Raw genomic sequence first — 21,286 nt, forward strand, 5'->3', positions numbered from 1 at the left:
GGTGGTGACAGGTCAGCTATAGTTTGCCCACGGCTACTTGGAGAAGCCGAAGGTGGAGTCTAGTTCACTAGATATATATGTAGAGAGAGTGTCTATCCACTTGAATGGTTCGGATTTAACTATATACACGTGGCGGTCTAAGAGAATTGGTACAAAAGATGAGGATAGGTATAGGAATAGAGGATCCAAAAGTCCTTAAAAATCACTCTTAATAATGTGTTAAATTTTAATTTGTTAAATATTTAATCATGTGGGTTATAATTTCAATATCACTTCATTAATAGTCATTTAAAAATAATAAATTAAAGAATATAACATTGTTGTTTACCTGAGTCGCCAATGGATTTAAAAATGGACCTAACACAAAAAAAATAGCCTGGTGGACCTGTAGCCGTTGGAGCTAATTCTTACATAAATCAAAGACCTCATTTCCATTGTTTTCCATTATCGAAGAAAAGCACAAGTAAAAAAGTGTAGGCACAGGTGGAGTGTTTCTCTTTCTCTGAAAAAAAATTCAGAATTAATTTTTGGGGAATTAACCAATAAATCTCATTTTGTGGACTTATAATCCATGAGATCCTAAATGTTTTCTTGGTGACTAAATGATCCCTTAATTTGTTTGTTGACTATTTTGCCACTATTAATATTATTGGTTGATTGGCGTGGGATGTATAAGGAAGGTGAATGAGTGTTTGTGTGTCACGTTGATCGGAAAAGCGCACTAATACTTTTTTTAATTTAGTAGGTTTGTAACATGCGTAGAAATGAAACGTGATAACGTCATAGTATTGTTTCGTACGTGACGTGAACACGCAAAATAATTTCACACACACAAGGTAACAAACAACCTAACCCAGACGACATTCACACACCATACACACATACGCTTGACAGACAATGGGACAATCTGACTCACAAACTATTGTCTACAACATGTATACACATTGACACCTTGCAATTATACTTCACCAACATAAGGATTCAAGAAGGAAAACTTACGATTGTGAGTCAGTATCACAGGGTTAGAAATTCGTTACGTCAGCCCACTGTCGGCACACCATCAGCCCCAATCGTCGCACACCGTAAACCCTAAAATGTCGTCTCTAGCCACCAAACCCCAAACTCCAACGCCCACCTACCAACAACACAATCGTAATCGTCACCTATATCACCCAAATAAAAAACACCAAATCTCATAGATTCACACAGTCCGCCATTGTTGCTTCTAGCGTGAACATCGTCAAGTCGGTGTACCACGTCGGCAAAGTCGATCTGCTGGATTCCTTCCAAACACCACCTACCAACAACACAATCGTAATCGTCATCTACGTCACCCAAATAAAAAACACCAAATCTCACAGATTCACACAGTCCGCCATTGTTGTGACAGTCCGCCATTATTGCTTCTAGCGTGAACATCGTCAAGTCGGTGTACCACGTCAACAAAGTCGATCTGTCGGATTCCTTCCAAAAATTGTTCACGTCGATTTTATTTGTTCGACGGTTTCCCTCCTAACATTGTCCACGTTGATCTATCATTTTTATTTCGTTTGCTTCGTCAGTCCATCTTCTGTGACATTGTTCACGTTTGCTTGGTCAATCCAAACATTGATCGGCAAAGTCGATCTGTCGGATTCCTTCCAAACATTGTTCACTTCCTGCAAATAAACTAAAGAGGGCATAATCGTCCCACCCATACGAAGCTACATTTGAAACGGGACTTCTTTGTTACAATTTACCATTACAAAGGACTTGCCAATCAAACATTTGGACCGTGGGGCCAACTGGTGCAACATTTTTCAAATCAGGACTTTTCAATAATTTTTCCTTAATTTTTTTTTAAAATAAAAATTAATTTGATAAAAATAAATATTAAAAAATATTTAAAATTTTAAAAATTATTTATAACCTCTCAAAAGATAACATAAGATAAAAATAAAAATTATTTATAACCTCGTATAAGATAAAATAAGTATTTTTTATTTTTTATTTCTTTCACCAAATTAATTTTTAATTTTTTAGAAAATTTTTCTAAAATAAGAATTTGAAAATCAAACAAAACATAGCCATTCTTTTTTAAGAAGCAATTTATGTCATTAATTTGTTATTTGATTAATTTGAATATTTGCAATAAATTTTCTCTCTTTCAAGAAGTTAATGGTTGGTCCTGAAGCACTGCCACATGATGTTTCAAGGATGTTGTGATTGGTAGAGAAAGTGTGACTCACGTTTTTGTGTTAAATGATTAAAAAATATGAGATGACATGAGAATTTGTTATTGGTAAAGAGTACCATTACGTGGTGTTCCAGGAGCACCGAATAATCTTTCCTTCTCGTTTGTCATTCTGAGGTTTGGTCCAATTACATCTCATCCCCTGACGTTCTGAAAATTACATTTCCACCCCTGTGATTTATAGTCTCTTTTCATAAACCCCCTACTTGTATAAAAGGCAACAACTCATAATTGAAAAACTGAGAAAATTACATTGATAAAAAAAATAAAAAATAAAAAGTAAAGCAAAGGAAAGGAAAGGGAAAAAAAAAAAAAAACAAAGGAAGTAAAACAAAACAATAAAAGAGAGAGTGCATGAATTTAATGTCTTCATTCTGTCTAAATAATTACAATGACAGGGGAGTTAGTGTAATTTCTTAAATATCAGGGATGATATGTATTAAATTCAAATCTTATGAGGTATAAGTGTAATTTACCCAATGTAGAATGATCTGGAAAATCATTGAGCATGTAATATAGATTCAAAGTTGATGGGCAAAAGTGTAATTTTACCATTCAAAGTACAATTTGTTTTTAGGGAATTACATACCGGTGGGAGTTAGAATTTTTACATAAATATGGACCGGCCACAACTTTTTATTTTCACTCTATTATGGAGTGAGTTACATCTTCATATTTTTAGAATTTTTTTTTTTTTTTCTTTATGCCATCCACATGTAATTCCCCTTTTGTTTTTCCAATGGGGGAATGAACGTGACATCACTTCTCTTTGCAGATTGTAATTTGTTTGGTATGGATTTTTCGGATTTATTATTTAGAAAATTGAATTTTTTTATTTTTTTGTTTTCATTGAAATTTTTTTAATATTTAATTTTTTTTTAATTTTTAGATATGCCTAACATAAAATATACTTAAAAAGTATAATATTTTTGAAAAAATCTTTAAAAAATTCACTAAATACCAAAAATATATTAAAATAAAATAAAATATGAGAATTCAGTACATTTTTTGTATTCTTGTGTATTTATTAATTTTTTACAATTAGTTTCACTTTTTAGATATATCTAAATAAGGTACATCTAAAAAAGTAAAAAATTGCTTAAAATTTAAAAATATTCACTAAAAATAAAAAAAATCAAGAAAAATAAAAAAAAAACTCAATTTTTAGAAAATTGAATTCAGAAAATTGAAACTAAACACCCCTTTGGTAAGTTTACTACTCCGTTAATGTAGTTATCTGACAGGGGTATTTTGTAATTTTTGAAAACACAAGGGATATTTTACATGAGGGCTGCTATTAATACCTACTTTATTTCTTTGGACCCCTCTCTTCTATTTTTTTAATTCCAATTTTGTCCAATAATAAAATTTTATTTCTACCTTCATCTTTAACCCACTAACCCTAATTTCCCAAACCCCAACCCTAATTCCGTCAACACTTCTGCATCTTTTGCCGGCGTCACTCCACTCATCTGGCACCATTTCCTTCATCTCAGACTACTTTCCCTAACCCCAAACCCTCGCAAGTCTACATCCATAAACCCTAGTAGATCCGAACAAGTTTGTAGTCGAAGATGACCCAAACAAACCAGGAGCCCAAATGGAGATGAAGCGACAGTGGTGGTAGGGGTGAAGGCAGAAGAGTTGAAACCAAAGGGAAACGACAGGGTGGAAACGGCGGAATTGGGCAATTCGAAGCCGCATGAAGAGGTGGAAGCGGTGACGAAGAGGAAGGGGGTAGTTTATGATTTCAAATTCACAGTCAAAACCCTAAAACAGCTCAAAAAGAATGATCGAAAAATAGAAAAGTGAGAGTAGCAAAATGAGTTGTTACCGGTCGAAGACTATTTCAAGTTCAAACCATTGGATGTGACAATGACAAATCAAAATCGAGCGAAGAATTGAAGCGTGCAAGTAAAATTGATGATCGTGAAGACAAAGATGACTATGGAGGATTAGCTTAGAGAGGGAGAGAGAAAAGAGGGGGACTGTCGGTAGGAAGTTGGCTTCCTACAGACAGTAAGAACATTACAAAGAAAAGTTGGGATTCAAAAGATGAGGAGTATAGTTGGAATTAAAGTGGGGATTCAAATAGAAAACGGAGAGGCTCATTTAGGTGGATGGGGGTTCAAAGAAGTGGAGGGTCTAAAGAAATTAGTTAAGTACTAATAGTAACTCTTTTTTTTTTTTTTTAAATTTTGTTTAAACGTTGTGGGGTGTTGGTAATTTGGCCTTAATTTTTTGTATAACTACTGTTTAAAGTTTGGATTGAATTTCTAAAAATCTTAAACCGTTACTTTAATTATTATTCTATAGAGATCGAATATTTAGGGTAAATTACACTGATTTGTTTTTGAGATTTGGGGAAAAAAATATAATAATACCCATGATTTTGACATAATTACACAATTTTAATTATTAATAGTTAATGTTAAAGAGGCAAAAAATAATGCAGATGGTGTGCAAATACAACAATACACAATGTAAAATGCATATTTCTTATCAAAGAAATGACATTATTATTTTTTTATTCATACGACTATTGAATTTTTGATTAAATTGAGACCAACTGTTATATAAATTAAAATCTTCAAAGAGTTCAATGTAATTATGTTAAAGTTGTGAGACTTATTGTATTTTTTTTAATCTGAAAGATGGTCAATGTATTTACTGCAATATTTATCATCTAATTAATTTTTTTATTTAATTTTATAATAATATTTATAGAATAAAAATAATATCATATATATAATTCACTATATTTAAAATATAATAAGACTCATCATACATGCCACATAAAAATCTATACTATTATTAAAAGTGAACAAGTCACTTGATTTCCATGAATTTTCTCATCCTCTTTTGTCCTTGGCGTGAAGTGTCAATTTGTCCATCTGACAAAAAAATAATAATAATTACAAGAGAGTCACAAGACTTGAACTTATGACTATTGACTTCATAAAAAAACACTTTCACCACTTAAACAATATAAAACATGTGTTTCTAGTTTAAAATTAAAATTTATATTTTAAGCACATCCATTAGGTGGGCTCACACTCCTAGTATGTGAAATGTGTACAAGAGTTGTTGTTAATGATAAAAAAAAATTTATATAAAAAATAGCCAACAAAAATATATAAAAAAATATAAAATATGGGATTTTTTTTTTATAAATGATATATACGTTGTGATATATATCATATGATGATCAACAATTAAATCATATGCACTGGATGTGGAGAATTCCCCATCGGAGGATTTAATCCATCTGGGAGTGTCTTCTCCAGCAGTAAACCTAGGTGGTTGTAGCTTTACAATAGCTTCAACCATAGGTAATGGAAAGGAATTTTGCAAATGATTTAAGTCCCAATCACCATGAGTATCAAGAAGAGACTCCACAGCAGTATGCTCACAATTTGTAGTTTGATTGGTAAGTGTGTCCACAACCAATTCAAAGGCCCCATCACCACACCACCAATCTTTCCAAATTCTCACTTTGTTACCTTTGCCAAGCTTCCAGCGAACTCCCTGAACCAGGAGCTCCCTGGTATTAAGGATACCTTTCCAAATGTGTGATATACTCTTGCCTTTCTTTTTAATTAAGAAAGGCTGTTGTCCCAAGTATTTATTTTTTAACACATCAACCCAGAGAGAATTCTCTCCAATTAACATTTTCCATCCCAATTTGGAGAGAAGAGCTAGATTTTGATCTCTAGCCTTGCGGATCCCAAGACCCCCATATTTTTTCATCTTGCAAACCTGCTCCCAATTAACAAGATGAACTTTATTTTTCTCAAGACTGTCACCCCAAAGAAAGTTTCTATTGATTTTATCAATCTCATCACAAACTTTCTTTGGGAGTTCCAAAGTTTGCATGGTATAACTTGGGATAGCACTAGTGAAAGATTGTATCAGGGTTGCTCTCCCTGCCAAGGACAACATCCCAGATTTCCACCCTGTAAGTTTATTCTTCATTTTTTCCAAAATAAACATAAAATGATTTTTGGACACTCTATCATGCAACAAAGGGGTCCCCAGGTATTTCCCCAAATTACAGGTTAAAGGAATGCCACACATATTACTGAACTGGGCTGCTTTTCTTCTGGCAATGTTAGGAGACACAAATAAATGTGATTTATGAAGGTTAATCTTCAATCCCGAGATTTCACTAAACTCATTCAAGACTTGCAAAATAGTGTTACAATTATGCTCATTAGCTTTGGCAAACAAAATCAGCTCATCCGCGAAAAACAAATGTGATATGTTAGGTCCATTCTTAGCCAAGCTAAGCCCAATCCAATGTTTATCTTGCACTTGTTGGCTAATCATGGCTGAGAGACGTTCCATACATAACACAAATAGATATGGGGATAGAGGATCCCCTTGTCTTAAGCCCTTAGCTGGTTTGAACTCTTCAAGGGGTTCACCATTCCACAAGATAGCTGTGTTCACACTAGTGACACAGCTCATAATCAGATTCACCAAATTTGGATCAAAGTGGAATTCTTGCAAAGTTTGGTGAAGGAAATTCCAAGAAATGTTATCATACGACCTTTTCGAGATCAATTTTAAAAACCATGAAACCCACCTTCCCTTTTTTCTTATTCAGAGTATGAATGGCTTCCTGGGTGATTAAGATATTATCATGAGTGGAACGACCCGGAATGAAACTACTCTGGTTAGGACTAATAATATCATTCAAGACAGGCCTAATTCTGTTAACAAGAATTTTTGAAATGATTTTGTAAGTGACATTACACAAACTAATAGGCCTGAATTGTTGCACACTCTCAGGATTAGCCACTTTCGGGATAAGGGCTACAATAGTTCTATTAATCTCAGTAGGGATGCTACAAGAAGAAAAACAATTTTGGACAAAATTGATGACAGATTGTCCCACAATCTTCGAAAAGGTATGGTAAAATATAGCTTGGAACCCATCCCTACCTGGTGCCTTAAAAGCTTTGATATTCTTGACAGCTCTCCAAATGTCTTCAGCAGACACATTTCAGCTCATTTCACATTGGTCCTCAGGGCTGATATGTTTGGTCAGTGTCACGACCCAAACCCGGCCCCATGGGTTTAGCACCGTAACCGGCCAGTAATCCGAGATTACCAAAGGCCTGCAGAACAGTAATACAGTAAGACAGAGTACAGGGCCTGGCGGAAGCCAATACAGTAAATAAATAGTGTCCATTGAGCTGTGACATTCTGTATGCAAAAGGACTTTTCACACATTTATACATAAACAGTGCAGAACAGTATACACAATATTTACAATCATTCAACTAGGGACTCAACCCTACAGAACAGTACAGAAAACATTCCGTCTGTACAAAACAGCACGGTCTATACAAAACAGTAAAACAGTACAGAAGGGGGAAAAACAGACAAAACACCCCCAAGCCATAGCATGGCAACTCGGAACCTCGCAGTGAGGCACAAAGGCTGGCTTGACAAAACTGGAGTAACCCTGACGCCTCTAGCTGCGGTCTGGTGCCTGTACACCTACATATATATATGAGCAGTGAGCTAAAGCCCAGTGAATAACATAAAGCGTAAAGGGGTTTAGAATGAATGTCCTTACAGTAATGAAAACAGTTCATTTCAATCAGAATTTCAGTTGCTCAGTACAGTAAACAGTCATATGTGGTACATCCATTAGCATAACAGTAACAGTAGGTCTTAAAAGACCGAACAGTAATGATGGCCATCAGTCAGTAAACAGTAGTGGTTCCACAAGGAAACCGACAGAGATCTCTGTAACAGTAACAGTAACAGTAAACCGTAGGTACTAAGGATGCCACAGTACAGTTCAGAAATAAAGGACATACATTCATTCAGTAAATAATACCAGTTCAGTAAACAGTTCAGTTCAGTATTCAAAAGATAATCAGTTGAACATATCTTTACACAATTGTTACTCACAGAGTTCTGGGCTACGGTATGCTAGAGCGTGTCTCTCCAGTCGCCAACCCTACACAGTTAACGGATTGAACACACTAAGCTACACAGTTGGGAAATCTCATAACTTAATCCCTAATTTGCCTTGGTGTGTTCTACGTCGATATCCTCATCAAGATGTCTTAAACTAGGCCTAAAAATGCCTAGGATGGGATGAGGATGCAAAAATGCGATCAGAAAACAGTCACAGAATTTTCAGTAAAACAGAGTCCCGCTCGAGCTCAGGTTTCCCCGCTCGAGCGGTCATGCAACAAAGGTACACGCTCGAGCGTAAATTTTCCCGCTCGAGCGTACTGTAAAGTACTGGATGGGTGAAATCCCCGCTCGACGCCCGCTCGAGCTTGAGACATGACTCCGCTCGAGCGCCCAATCTTCCGCTCGAGCGGACTGTAAAACAGTGCAAGATGCTGGAAGCTCGATTTTCCCGCTCGAGCGGCACTTCCCCCGCTCGAGCGGACGACTGAAATCTGGAAATCCCAGATTCGAGCTCCAGGTCCAAAACCAAGCTCAAAAGCATCAAAACCAATCCTCTTGGGCCCATTTTCTGGAAAACGTTTAAAAACACATAGAATAACATGAATCAAGGTTCAATTTGAGAAATCAAAGCCCAAGGGTGTTTTATTCAAACCCAATTTCAAACCATTTCCCAAGAACAATCCTCAAACATGACATGCATGATCATAAATCATTTTCAAAGCTTCAATGCTGTTTCAAGAGCTCAAACCTTCAAAAACAAGATGAACTCATGGAGTATGACCAAAAGATGGACATGCATGTGAGGCATTATGAACTACAACCTCAAAACTTCAATATATGTACATGCATGCAAAGATTGAGCTTCAATTCAACAACAATGAACCAAAACATGACTTAGTTCTACAAGGAAGCATGAATCATGCAAGAATCCACTCAAAACATGAATAAGAAGACAATGGAGCTACCTTTAGTCTTGTATTTCAAGAAGGGAGCTCAAATATGCAATCACTTCAACAATTCTTCAATTACCAAGCAATTTACCAGCAAAATCAACAAGAACAATTCTCTCTCTCTCTAACTCTCCTCTCTTGGTCGGCAAAAGCAAGAAATGAGCTGGGAAAAATGTTTGATTCAAGCATACCAAGGCTCTAACATGTTATAATAAGGGCCCACTAACAATGGCAAAACGGTAATTAAGTCCAACTCTTCAATTAGCTTATTTTAATCTAATTTAATCATACCTAAACAGTTTTCAGGTAAATATACCGTAAAATCACATTAATTATGAGGGTCACGGAACATCAGTCGATTTCTAATTCGGCCGCCGATAAGGCCTTCAATTAGCAGTTTAAACATACAAACAGGAACAGATAGTCAAACAGTCAAACAGATAGAACACAATTTAACACACACATACTCAGTCAATTCGATTCCAGTTTTCAGTCAGTCAGTTCAGTACCTTAGGTAGTTCAATTATCAGTCAAAATCAGTATCGGTTAACAGTAATTAGCGGTTAATCAGTCATTAATCGGTAAACAGTATGAGGGTTGTTACAGTCAGATTACTCCAATGATCAAGTTCAATAGTGTGAGTATGGGCAAAAAGGTTTTGAAAATAAGCATTAACCAGACTTTTTAACTGCATGGGATTATCCACCCAAACCCCTTCCTCATTTTTCAAAACTTCAATTTTTGTTTTTCTTCTCTTGATAAGGGTAGACAAATGAAAATATTTTGTATTCCGCTCACCCTGAGTAATCCAGTGAACACGGGATTTTTGAAACCAAAATAACTCTTCTTGATATAAAACTTTATTATACTCAAAAGTAAGCTCATTTTCCAGTTGATGTAAATTATGAGAGTAGTTCTTGGCTTGGGAAATTTGGATCCCATTAATTCTGCCAAGCAACCAGCGCTTACGCCGAAAAATGTTACCGAAAGTATGTTTGTTCCAGTCCTGCAAGACAGAAGCCATGGAATCCAACTTCCCCAAAAGATTATTATTATGCCTGGGCCAGTTATTAGCAACAAAGGTGCTAAAATTCTCATGCGATAGCCAAGCCACTTGAAATTTAAATAGCTTATTAAGAGGACTAGTAGGATGTGTACCTTGAGTATAAAGAAGAAGAGGGGAATGATCTGAATATGTCCGAGGAAGATTACGAACATAGCCCTCCGGAAATAACGTTCGCCATTCAGTATTACATAGAGCACGGTCCAATCTCACCATAGTATTAGCCCACCCTTTCCTATTATTAGTCCAAGTGAGTCTAGGGCCAACACAACCTAAATCCATGAGGTTGCAACTACTGATTTTATCAGCGAATTTTTGACTCCTTCTTTGACTCTGACTTAAGCTTTGAGATGTAGAAGTTGAGAAGCTTCTTTTATCCTCAGAGCTTGAGTAATCATTAAAGTCTCCTGCGACCAGCCATGGTTCCTGGGTATGTTGAGCTAAAGTTGCCAAATTATTCCAGAGGTCATCTCTCATACGAATATTCGGACTAGCATAAATTGCAGATAAAACCCAGTCAGGATAATCTTGTTTTGAAATAGTTGCTGTGATCATCTGGGAAGAAGCATCAAGAACTCTCACATTGGCTTGACTAGGGTTCCAAAGAAGCCAAATACCTCCACTTCTTCCAATAGGGTCTACATGGGTTGAGGCTGTGAACCCCAGATTATTGAAAAACATACCCATGGTGTTTAGCTCCACTTTTGTTTCCATGAGAATAATCATGTCTAGATTATGAAGTCTTACTAATTCCCTCAGATTCCTCCGGAACCGAGCATTACCAGCACCCCTACAATTCCATATCAGCATATCCATAGACGACAATTTGTGGGTTGGCCAATCCTCAGTCTCAGACAGTCCCAAAATTCTGCGCACAGTTGTCCGATCTTCCTCCATTGGCTTCGTTGGTTTCACTAGCACCATGTGCCTCACGTTGTGTGAATCTATCTCCCACCATGGTTGAATCAGGAGCTTCACCTCTTCTAACCACCAGTCGATGCCGACGTGGTGATACACTTCTTTCTCTAGTTCTAAGAACATCGGTGCTCTGTATTGGTCCACTCTGTGTTCTGCCATGGGTATGTTCTCTGCCGTTTCCTCCATTAGATCATCCCTCCCTTCTGATCAACAAGTCTGGTGGTTTCTCTTTACTGAGTTGCACTCGGTTATCTGGGGCAGTGGCCGTATTCAAGATATTGGGACTGTTATCTAAGGAGGGTACTGTATTATCGGGGAGAGATTTAGGGTTTCCTGGAGCATTTAGGACAAAAGAGCTGGGTTGTGGGTTGGATTGTTGAGAAGATTCTGGGTTAACACAGTCGTATCTCTCTTTGTCTTTGGCCCCAGCTATGTGCTTACTTGGGCCTATAGGGCCTTGTTGTTGCACATGCGAACCTTCTCCGTGAAAAATCTGAGGGCCCATGTCAAGATTCACATATTTGCCTTTAACTTCTTTCTTGCCCTGGGTTGCACTATTTTCTCCGTGGTCTTGGCCCATCTGTAAACTTTCAAAACGATTGCTCTTATGGACATGGGTCTTCTGCTTAAGCTTTCCATGAGGGTATTTCCTTCTAGTTGTGGCTATGGTCCACGGCCCATAACCAGGAGCTTCTTTATCTTTTGATAATTCATTAATTGGTTGCCGATTGGGCTGTGTTTCCTTCAGCCCAGAGGCTGCTTCCAGGTGATTAACGGTCATATTTTGAGTCATCTTCTCCGACTGAATCATTAGAAATTCGGGGCATTTTTCCTTCCGATGACCAACCCGGCCACAAGAAAAACATAGAAGATGTAGATGTTCATATTCCACCACGTAGTTATAACGGCCAATGGTAATATGTGAGACAAGTGGTTTGCGTAGATCCATCTCAATACACACCCTTGCATACTTTCCCCGTGCTGCCATGACAGTATTAATGTCTACTTTTAAAGGCTTTCTAAGCACCTTCGCAATGTGATTGTCACGACCCAAACCCGGCCCTATGGGTTTAGCACCGTAACCGGCCAGTAATCCGAGATCACCGAAGGCCTGCTTAACAGTAGTATAGTAAAACAGAGTTCAGGGCCCGGCGGAAGCCAATACAGTAAATAAATAATGTCCATTGAGCTGTGACAGTCTGTATGCCAAAAAGATTTTTCATGCATTCATACATACAAACAGTACAGTCTATACAAAATTTACAGTCACACAGTACAGGGACCTAATCCCTTGATAACAATACAGTTAGTAGCTGACAGTCTATATAGTAATCCAAACAGTATGGGGACAGACGGGGGAAAAACAAAACACCCCAAAGCCATAGCATGGCAACTCGGAACCTCGCAGTGAGGCACAAAGGCTGGCTTGACAAAACTGGAGTCTAACCCACGCTCCTAGCTCCGATCTGGTGGCTGAGCACCTACATATATATATAAACAGTGAGCTAAAGCCCAGTGAATAACATAATGCATAAAGAGGTTAAGAATGAAATGTCCTTACAGTAATGAAAGCAGTTCATTAAACAATACTTCAGTCTTTCAGTCAGAACAGTTATTCAGTCATATGTGGTATATCCATTAGCATAGCAGTAAACAGTAGGTCTTAAAGACCGAACAGTCATGATGGCCATCAATCAGTAAACAGTAGTGGTTCCACAAGGGAACCGACAGAGATCTCTGTAACAGTAACAGTAACAGTAACAGTAGATGCCAAGGATGCCACAGCACAGTTTAGAATATAGGACATACATTCATTCAGTAAACAATATCAGTTCCGTAAATAGTTCAGTTCAGTATTCAGAAGATAATCATTTGAACATATCTTTACACAATTGTTACTCACAGAGTTGGGCTACAGTATGCTAGAGCGTGTCTCCCCAGTCGCCAACCCTACACAGTTCATAGGTTGAACACACACTAAGCTACACAGTTGGGAAATATCATAACTTAATCCCTAATTTGCCTTGGTGTGTTCTACATCTATATCCTCAATGAGATGCCTTAAACTAGGCCTAAGAATGCCTAGGATAGGATGAGGATGCAAAGATGTATTCGAAAAGCAGTTTCAGAAGTTTCAGAAAGACAGAGTCCCGCTCGAGCGCAGGTTTACCCGCTCGAGCGGATATGCAACAAAGGTACACGCTCGAGCGTCAACTTTCCCGCTCGAGCGTACTGTAAAAGTACTGAATGGGTGAAATCTCCGCTCGACGGACGCTCGACGCCTGCTCGAGCTTGAGACACAAGACTCCGCTCGAGCGCTCAGTCATCCGCTCGAGCGAACTGTAAAACAGTGCAGAGAAATACTGGATGCTCGGATTCCATGCTCGAGCGCCACTTACCCCGCTCGAGCGGGAGTGCAAAATCTGGAAATCCCAGATTGCACCTCTCCCAGATTGCACCTCTAAGCTCAAACTCAAGTTTTCATAATTCAAAACTCGACCTCTTGGGCTAAATTTCCAGAAAACATTTGTAAACACATAGAATATCACGGCTCAAAGCTCAATTTTGAGAAATCAACGCCCAAGGGTGTTTAATTGAAACCCAATTTCAAACCAATTTCATGAACATGGAGAACAAGCAAACATGCATGAATTCAAATCAATTCAAAGCTTCAATTTGATGCTCTAAGGAGCCAATTAATCCAAAAACAAGTTGAAAACATGGACCATTACAAAAGTATGGACATGCATGTACCATTTTACCATGAAATCAACTCACAACTCAACAATTCAAACATGCATGCATGAAATGAGCTTCAATGCACCATTAATGAACCAATTCATGACTTAGCTCTACAATTAGACATGAACCATGCATGAATCAACTTAAAGACAAATCAAAAAGATGAAATTCATGCCTAGGTTCCTTGAATGCAAGTCTAGAGGTTCGATTATGAAATCAATACTTCAATTAGAAAGCAATTCTCCAAGTTGAATAAGCCAATTCCTCAAACACACATCAATTCTCTCCCTCACACCCTCTAAGTCGGCAAAACAAGAGATAAGGCTGAGGAAGATGTTTAGATTCAATGCAAGGCTCTAGTGTTAACTAGGTAGTGGCCACTAAGTGGTCTAAGTGTAAATAAGTCCAACTATTACAATTAAACGCATTTCAATCTAATTTAATCATACCTAATCAGTTTTCAGATAAATATACCATAAAATCACATTAATTATGATGATCATAAAACATCAATCAATTCCGGATTCGGCCGCCGATAAGGCCTTCAATTAGCAGTTTAAACACTAAAATACAAACAGATCAAATAAACAATCAACAGATAGAATGCAATTCAAACGTACATACTCAGTCAATTCAGTTCCAGTTTTCAGTCAGTCAGTTCAGTACTTTAACAAGTCCAATTATTAGTCATAATCAGTTCAGTTTAACGGTAATCAATGTTTAACGGTAATCAGTGGTGAGGGTTATTACAGTGATACAGTACTTTCTCATCGTAATACTCAATAGGCAGATTCGGGAACCTCACTCAAATAGCAGTGGTGTCCTCATCCGCCTCATCAGATTTAAAATCCGGTTGCCATTTTCGAACTGTCACATACCGATCCATCACTATCCATGGGCCCCCGGTGAATACTTTGGAATAATCTTCCATCACCTCGAATTTCACAATGAAGAAACCATTGCCAATATCTAAAGTTTCAAAACATGCTTGAAGGTTCCACAATTTACGCAGCCTGTTTACAAACAAATTATATCCAATATTCTTCCCCAAAAGTCTTACAATAAGGCATTTCTTCCATGGTTCTCGGACCTTTTTTAGGAGACTAGCAGGTAGCTTAATAATCGGAGTCGATGTGTTTCCGTAATTCTCCGATGTATTCTCTGTTTCAATTTCATTGTCCATCTCCTCATCGGATGAAAGATAGGCAGCCTCACAGTCAAAACTTCTTTCTTTCTCAGTCTCATTAAAACGAGATCGTAAGAGGGCTTGCTTGAAAAATCTCTGAGCTCCCAGATTATCTTCCTGACCCTTAACTATGTTGCCCTTACAGACATCAACTTCCTCCCCCATCTGTTCGTCTGGCTTCTCCAAATTACTAGCTTGAGTTTCCAACAATTCCCCACCATTAGTATCGCTAGGTTTCACTTTTTTCTTGCTCCGATCTAGGTGGTCTTGCTCTTCCGACGAAGTTGCGTGGTTGCTGGTTTTAGTTTCAACGATCATGTTTTTATTCTCACTAATTATTCGAACACGCGGTTCAATCACAACTTATGACTATTGACTTCATAAAAAAACACTTTCACCACTTAAACAATATAAAACATGTGTTTCTAGTTTAAAATTAAAATTTATATTTTAAGCACGTCCATTAGGTGGGCTCACACTCCTAGTATGTGAAATGTGTACAAGAGTTGTTGTTAATGATAAAAAAAATTTATATAAAAAATAGCCAACAAAAATATATAAAAAATATAAAATATGGGATTTTTTTTTTTATAAATGATATATAAAAATGAGTAATTTGAATTATTAAGCTAGGATTCGTGGCAAACCCCACGAGCGTTAACAGTATTGGTCACTTTTTTAACTAGAGACTATATGCTGCATTTAAAACTATATATTAGGATCATAAATATTTTTACATTGTAATTTTTATTGATAGCATGTCGTTAGTAAGAGTTTTTTCTTTTTTTAAAAAAAAAAGGAAAAAATCACATCAGTGAATTTTTTATATATATATATATATTAGGATCATCAAGATTTTTTTTTTCAAAAGGAAAAAATTACATCAGTGGTATATTGAAAAAATAATTATAAATCAATGAAAAAATTTATAAATATTAATAATTAAAATCATAAATTTTTATTAATTTATATTTTTTTCCTGACATCAATCGATGTAATTATTCCAAAAAAAAAAAAAATCGCAAAGCAAATTTTGAAAGTACAGAGTCAACAAAGACACAAGCAGTCAACGAAAAATTAATTTGTTCGAAAGGTATTTTAAAAAATTATTATAAAATAATTAAAAAGTTTATAATTTAAATTATTAATATTTATATTATTTTTTGAATTCCTCTCTACATGTAATTGTTACTCTATGAGTGTTTGGGAAGTTGATTATTTTAATAAATTAAGGTCTTGTTTATTGTAATCTAAAAAAATCAAAAAGTCACTATCCTATTTAATTTATATTGTCTTATTTAAGTCACATCACTTCTTTACCACATTATTTCAAACCCAACCTATAATCAATTCATATTTCATAAAAAGTCAAAAAGTACACTTATTTAGAACATCCCAAACAACTCCTAAAATAATTATATTTGAGAAGATGATTGAATTTTTTTATAATTACAAATGATATTTGTAAAAAAAAAATTAAAATAATTATAAATTTGATGTGATATTTTATTTGATTATTTTAATTTATTTTTTCTTTTAATGCTATTTTAGTCAAAAAAATAATAAAATAAAATAAAAAAAAGAAAACAGCCCAAAATGACGGGTTTGTTTGAAATATGCTATATAAGTATACTTTTTGACTTTTTAGTTAAAAAAGTAAAGAAAAAATATGTATATTTGGGATAAATTTTTAACTTTTTAAGAAAAAATATGTAATAAAATATTGTAATAAAATAAAAATGACCATTCTACCCTTATTGACTTCTAACTTATTAATTTTTTGATAGTTAAATTCAAAAGACAAAATAATAATTTTGCCCTCTAAACTTTTCTACAAGCTTTTTCCAAATAATATGAAGTTTTTGATTTTTTAAGAACTTTTTATATCACAACCTAAGCTGTAATTTTATTGTAAGAGCATCACATGGTGCAAGTATAGTAACGGAAATTATTCAGTACTTCAGGAACTCCAGGTCATCATCATGAGGTGGTGCTCCCAGCTTGTGCCATTCAAGCATTTTGGCACTTTGACTACCTTGTCAGCATTCCATCTTAAGGTCTCAAACTTCGTTAACCGACGTTAACTTTTAACACTAGAAACTATTTTCTAATGTTTCAAGTTGTTGCTTCAGATTTCAAAAATCAAAATTTGAAATTTTGCATCAAAAGGCAACCAATGAAACTATGATCATCTCTCACCTCTCTGTCTCTCTCTACGATTGTTCATGCTCACTTTTTCTTTATCACTTTCTCTCTCTACAATTGTTCATGGGTAGCGGCACCACCGACCTCCATTGTCGGCAACATTGCAACACCAATTCCAGTGCTTCGCACAGAGAGCATGTTTGCAGAAACCACTACCATAACAGTGCCCCCAAGATCCTCAACTTCTCGGACAACACAACCTATTATGCCATTGGTGTTCGCAGCTAGGAAAAGGTTTGATACATTGTCATTTATGAGGACTGTTCCGGTTGTATTTTGTGGATTACATTTTATACTGATTGCCAGGGACCTCTGGTGGATTTGTTGACATATAGAGGTGCAATGAAGAAGAAAGACCATTGTAATTCTCAACTCTGTACTGCGTTTAGATAGATAATACCAGAAGTTTTATTTCACATCCACTTTTCTTTTCTTCAACACTGTTTGGAACTAAATCATCTTAGATGTGAGATTTCAAAATGAAAAAAGACAAGGGGTATGTTTGGTTTGTATTTCAGAGATGAGTTTTAGAAAAAAATTTCCCAAAAATTATTTGGTTTGAGTTTTTCTCAAAAAATTTTCAAAATCACTTTCTCTCTCTTACACATCAATCAATCACTTTTTCTCTCATACACATCTACTCAAATTCTTCCAAAATATCAAATCATTCCAAACGCCAAAAAAAACAACTCTCCCAAAATATACAACCAAACAAACCAAAAAAATTTCTAAAACAACTCTCCCAAAAACAAACCAAACATTTTTGTTAAAGGAAAATCTTCACATTCTTTCTGCAGATCTAAGGTAGTGCTCATGACGAGATCATTAAGATGTTTTATTGCCCGCTCTAAATGAGATACTATAATATGAGAATTTGCATTGATTCCTTAATATAAGTCCCATTTAAGTTAAGATTCGCACAACAAAGTAGAGTCAAATCCACACCAATTTATTACATAGCCTCACCTTAAAACTCTCTCCCAAGCCAACTGCGCTACCGCCTAAGGTTACTACTGCACGCTTCATTTACACCAAAAGCAACACCACTCTTCCTTTCAACAAACCACATAAACCAATGCCAAGACCCACGCCTGGAGTACACTGTTTCATAGCATAAAAAACGTGTCGCACGCGTGTGGAGCACTGCCACCACGTTGCTCTGCTCTGCTGATCCAGCAAAGAACCACCAACACAACACAATGTAGGAGTAAATTGCATATAAGAGGTTTATGATACTCTTTTTTATTGGGTTTATTAATTAAAATATACTTTTTAATTTTATTTAATAAAAATAGATAATGATTTTTTTTTGAACCAAAAACATAAGTAATGATTTAAATTGAAAATAACACAAAAGATTATAATTAAATTCATAAAATTAAAAAAAATTAAGATTTATTTTATTATAAAAGTAAAACATTGAATTTTTTTTTTCTTTTAGTAATTTTTCAAATTAAAATTTTGAAGAGTTAAGCAAACCAGTGAATGGTATTGAAATTTTGTATAATGGATACATCATGCTAATTTACATCTTACACAAAATGTCATCTTAATCTCACGACATAAGATGTTTGGATTGGATTTCCAAAAATCTTGACCCGTTAATTTAATTAAAATTTTATGGAAATATATTGTTTTTGCTTATTTATTTATCATTAATCTGTAATTTTTTCTTGAGCAAGGTTTTTTTCTAGTCCACTTTGTGGACTGGATGATACTGATGGGCCTATAGAACCCACCATATGTCTTATTTTAATGATCCGAACTGCTTAATCTGTAGAACTTGTCGAGCACTTCATCTTACAAAAAATATATTGATCAATATCGATAGCCCTTTGATCAAAATATATTTTTGTCAATAATTTATTTTTTAAATTATATTTACTGTTGACAAAAATATGATTAGATTGAGAGGTTATCGATAACTGATTAATGTAATATTTTGTATAGATGAAATATTCGTTAAATTTTATATATTAAAAAATTCAAATTTTACCTTATGGACCTAACTCTACTGTCCTTTTTTTTTTTTTTTTTTTTTTTTTTTCAACTGATATGTTATTTCTCATTAGAAAAAGATTGAACGTTCTAAATTAAGAGCTCTAATCAGTGTGTTTGGTTTCAATTTTCTGAATTCAATTTTTTGAAATTGAGTTTTTTGTTTTTCGTGTTTTTTTGTTTTTAGTGAATATTTTTAAAGTTTTAAGTAATTTTTTTACTTTTTTAGATGCACATTACTTAGATGTATCTAAATAGTAAAATATTTATAAAAAAATATTTAAAAAAATTAATAAATATACAAAAATATGAAAATATACTGAATTTTTGTAATTTTTTTTTGTATTTTTTGGTATTTAGTGTAATTTTTAAAGATTTTTTTCACAAATACTATACTTTTTAAGTGTATTTATGTTAGGTGTGTCTAAAAATTAAAAAAAATGTTTAAAATATTAAAAAAATTTATTAAAAACATTAAAATACAAAAAATAAAAAAATAAAATTTTCTGAAAATTATTTTTTAAAAACTAAAATTAAATTTTAATTGATGTGTAGATCCCATGTAATATATATTTTTTAATATTCAATATTACTTGTACTTTTTTAAAACTCACAAATTAAACAGCTGCATCATTTCTGTTCTCATTAATGAATGGTCCAAAAGCAAAAGCAAAAGTAAAAACCAAAGCAAAAGTAAAAGCAAAAGCAAAAGCAAAGTCGGCCACTCCCATCACATGGGCTGTAAAGCAAAAGCAAAGTCGGCTACTCCCTTCACATGGGCTGTTGGCCTTGGATTGGGGTTTCAAATGAACATAATTATAAGAAAAATGTTTGGGAGCTCTAATTCTGTGGCTCAAATGTGGCTCAAATGGCCAAAACGACGTCGTTTTGGCCATTTTAATGTTGTTTTGTACTCAAAACGACGTCGTTTTGGCCATTTGAGCCACATTTGAGCCACAAAATTTGGGCCCTCTACCATTGCTGTAATTATAATTGCCTCTAAATAGGCTTGAAAGTTTGAAAAGGGTTGGTTTAAGTTCAGCTCATTTGTTAAATTTTTATTGTACTTTAATTTGTTAAAATTTTAATAAATAAATTGAAATAATTAAAGTTTAGCTCGTTAGTTTGGCTTAGTTGACTCGTTTAATATTTATTATTTAAATAATAAATTAATATATTATTTATATATTAAATAATATAAAAAATATATTTAAAAACAACACTGCTGCATACTTCTAGTGAGGTGTCGCGCTCCCACTGGTTGAAACCCAAAAAAAAAAAAAAAGAAAATAGTTTTTTTTTGTCCAATAATGGAGTGCCACCTCACTGGGGGTCAACCCCCAGTGGGTGTATGAGGCATTTTTCATTTAAAAATAGAGGTAATTACTGGTTCAATGGTAAAATTTTGAACTAATAAATTTGAAGTTATGAGTTTAAGTTTTGTGACAACTATTTTGTGCACTATGTCAAAGATTAGGTGCGTATCTAATTTTTTCCCTCTCCAAACACACATAAATTTGTACTAATTTGGCGATATTTTATATATTTAAATAATATAAATGTAAATAATAACTAACTATAGATAATATATTTATATAATAGTAGTGGTAGATATTATTATTTTGATAATATAGTGACTTTTTTTTTTAGTATGTTTATATGTATTGTATATATAATTGTATAATTAAATTTTTAATTGTAACTTTAATCTTATACTCAAGTATGAATTTATAATTTTTTTGGCTCGTTAAGGCTTATGAATAGACTCCAACTTGAGTCAAGGCTAACTCAACTCAGCTCAAGCTTGTTAAAATCTTAATAATAAAGTCAAAACATATTAAAATTCGATTCGACTCGTTTGCAGTATTTGTTGGGGTCCATCGAAGTAGAAATGCCCTTCCTTTAAATGACAAGTATTTTCGTTTTATTTTTTCTTTTATAATTCAATTAACTTTTAGCTTTAAAAAAATAAAAACTAACTTTGAATAATAAAGTATAAATAAAAGTTATAATATAGTCTCTTACAATATAACTGTATACATAAATATAAA

The 21,286-nt window shown here is 34.6% G+C and overlaps 1 protein-coding gene across 1 annotated transcript; it reads right to left on the reverse strand.

The window, feature by feature from the left end:
• Window positions 1-6,776: 6,776 nt before the first annotated feature.
• LOC145800205 (uncharacterized) lies at window positions 6,777-11,290 on the reverse strand. The gene is made up of 2 exons (XM_082889854.1): window positions 9,922-11,290; window positions 6,777-7,225 (listed from the first exon to the last, which is right to left on the reverse strand). Exons 1-2 carry the CDS (start codon window positions 11,288-11,290, stop codon window positions 6,777-6,779), a joined length of 1,818 nt encoding a protein of 605 aa, XP_082745980.1.
• Window positions 11,291-21,286: the final 9,996 nt, after the last annotated feature.

Source organism: Camellia sinensis, chromosome 10 (genome assembly GCF_055761805.1).
Source record: "Camellia sinensis isolate YWXY chromosome 10, ASM5576180v1, whole genome shotgun sequence".
Classification (NCBI taxonomy): domain Eukaryota; kingdom Viridiplantae; phylum Streptophyta; class Magnoliopsida; order Ericales; family Theaceae; genus Camellia; species Camellia sinensis.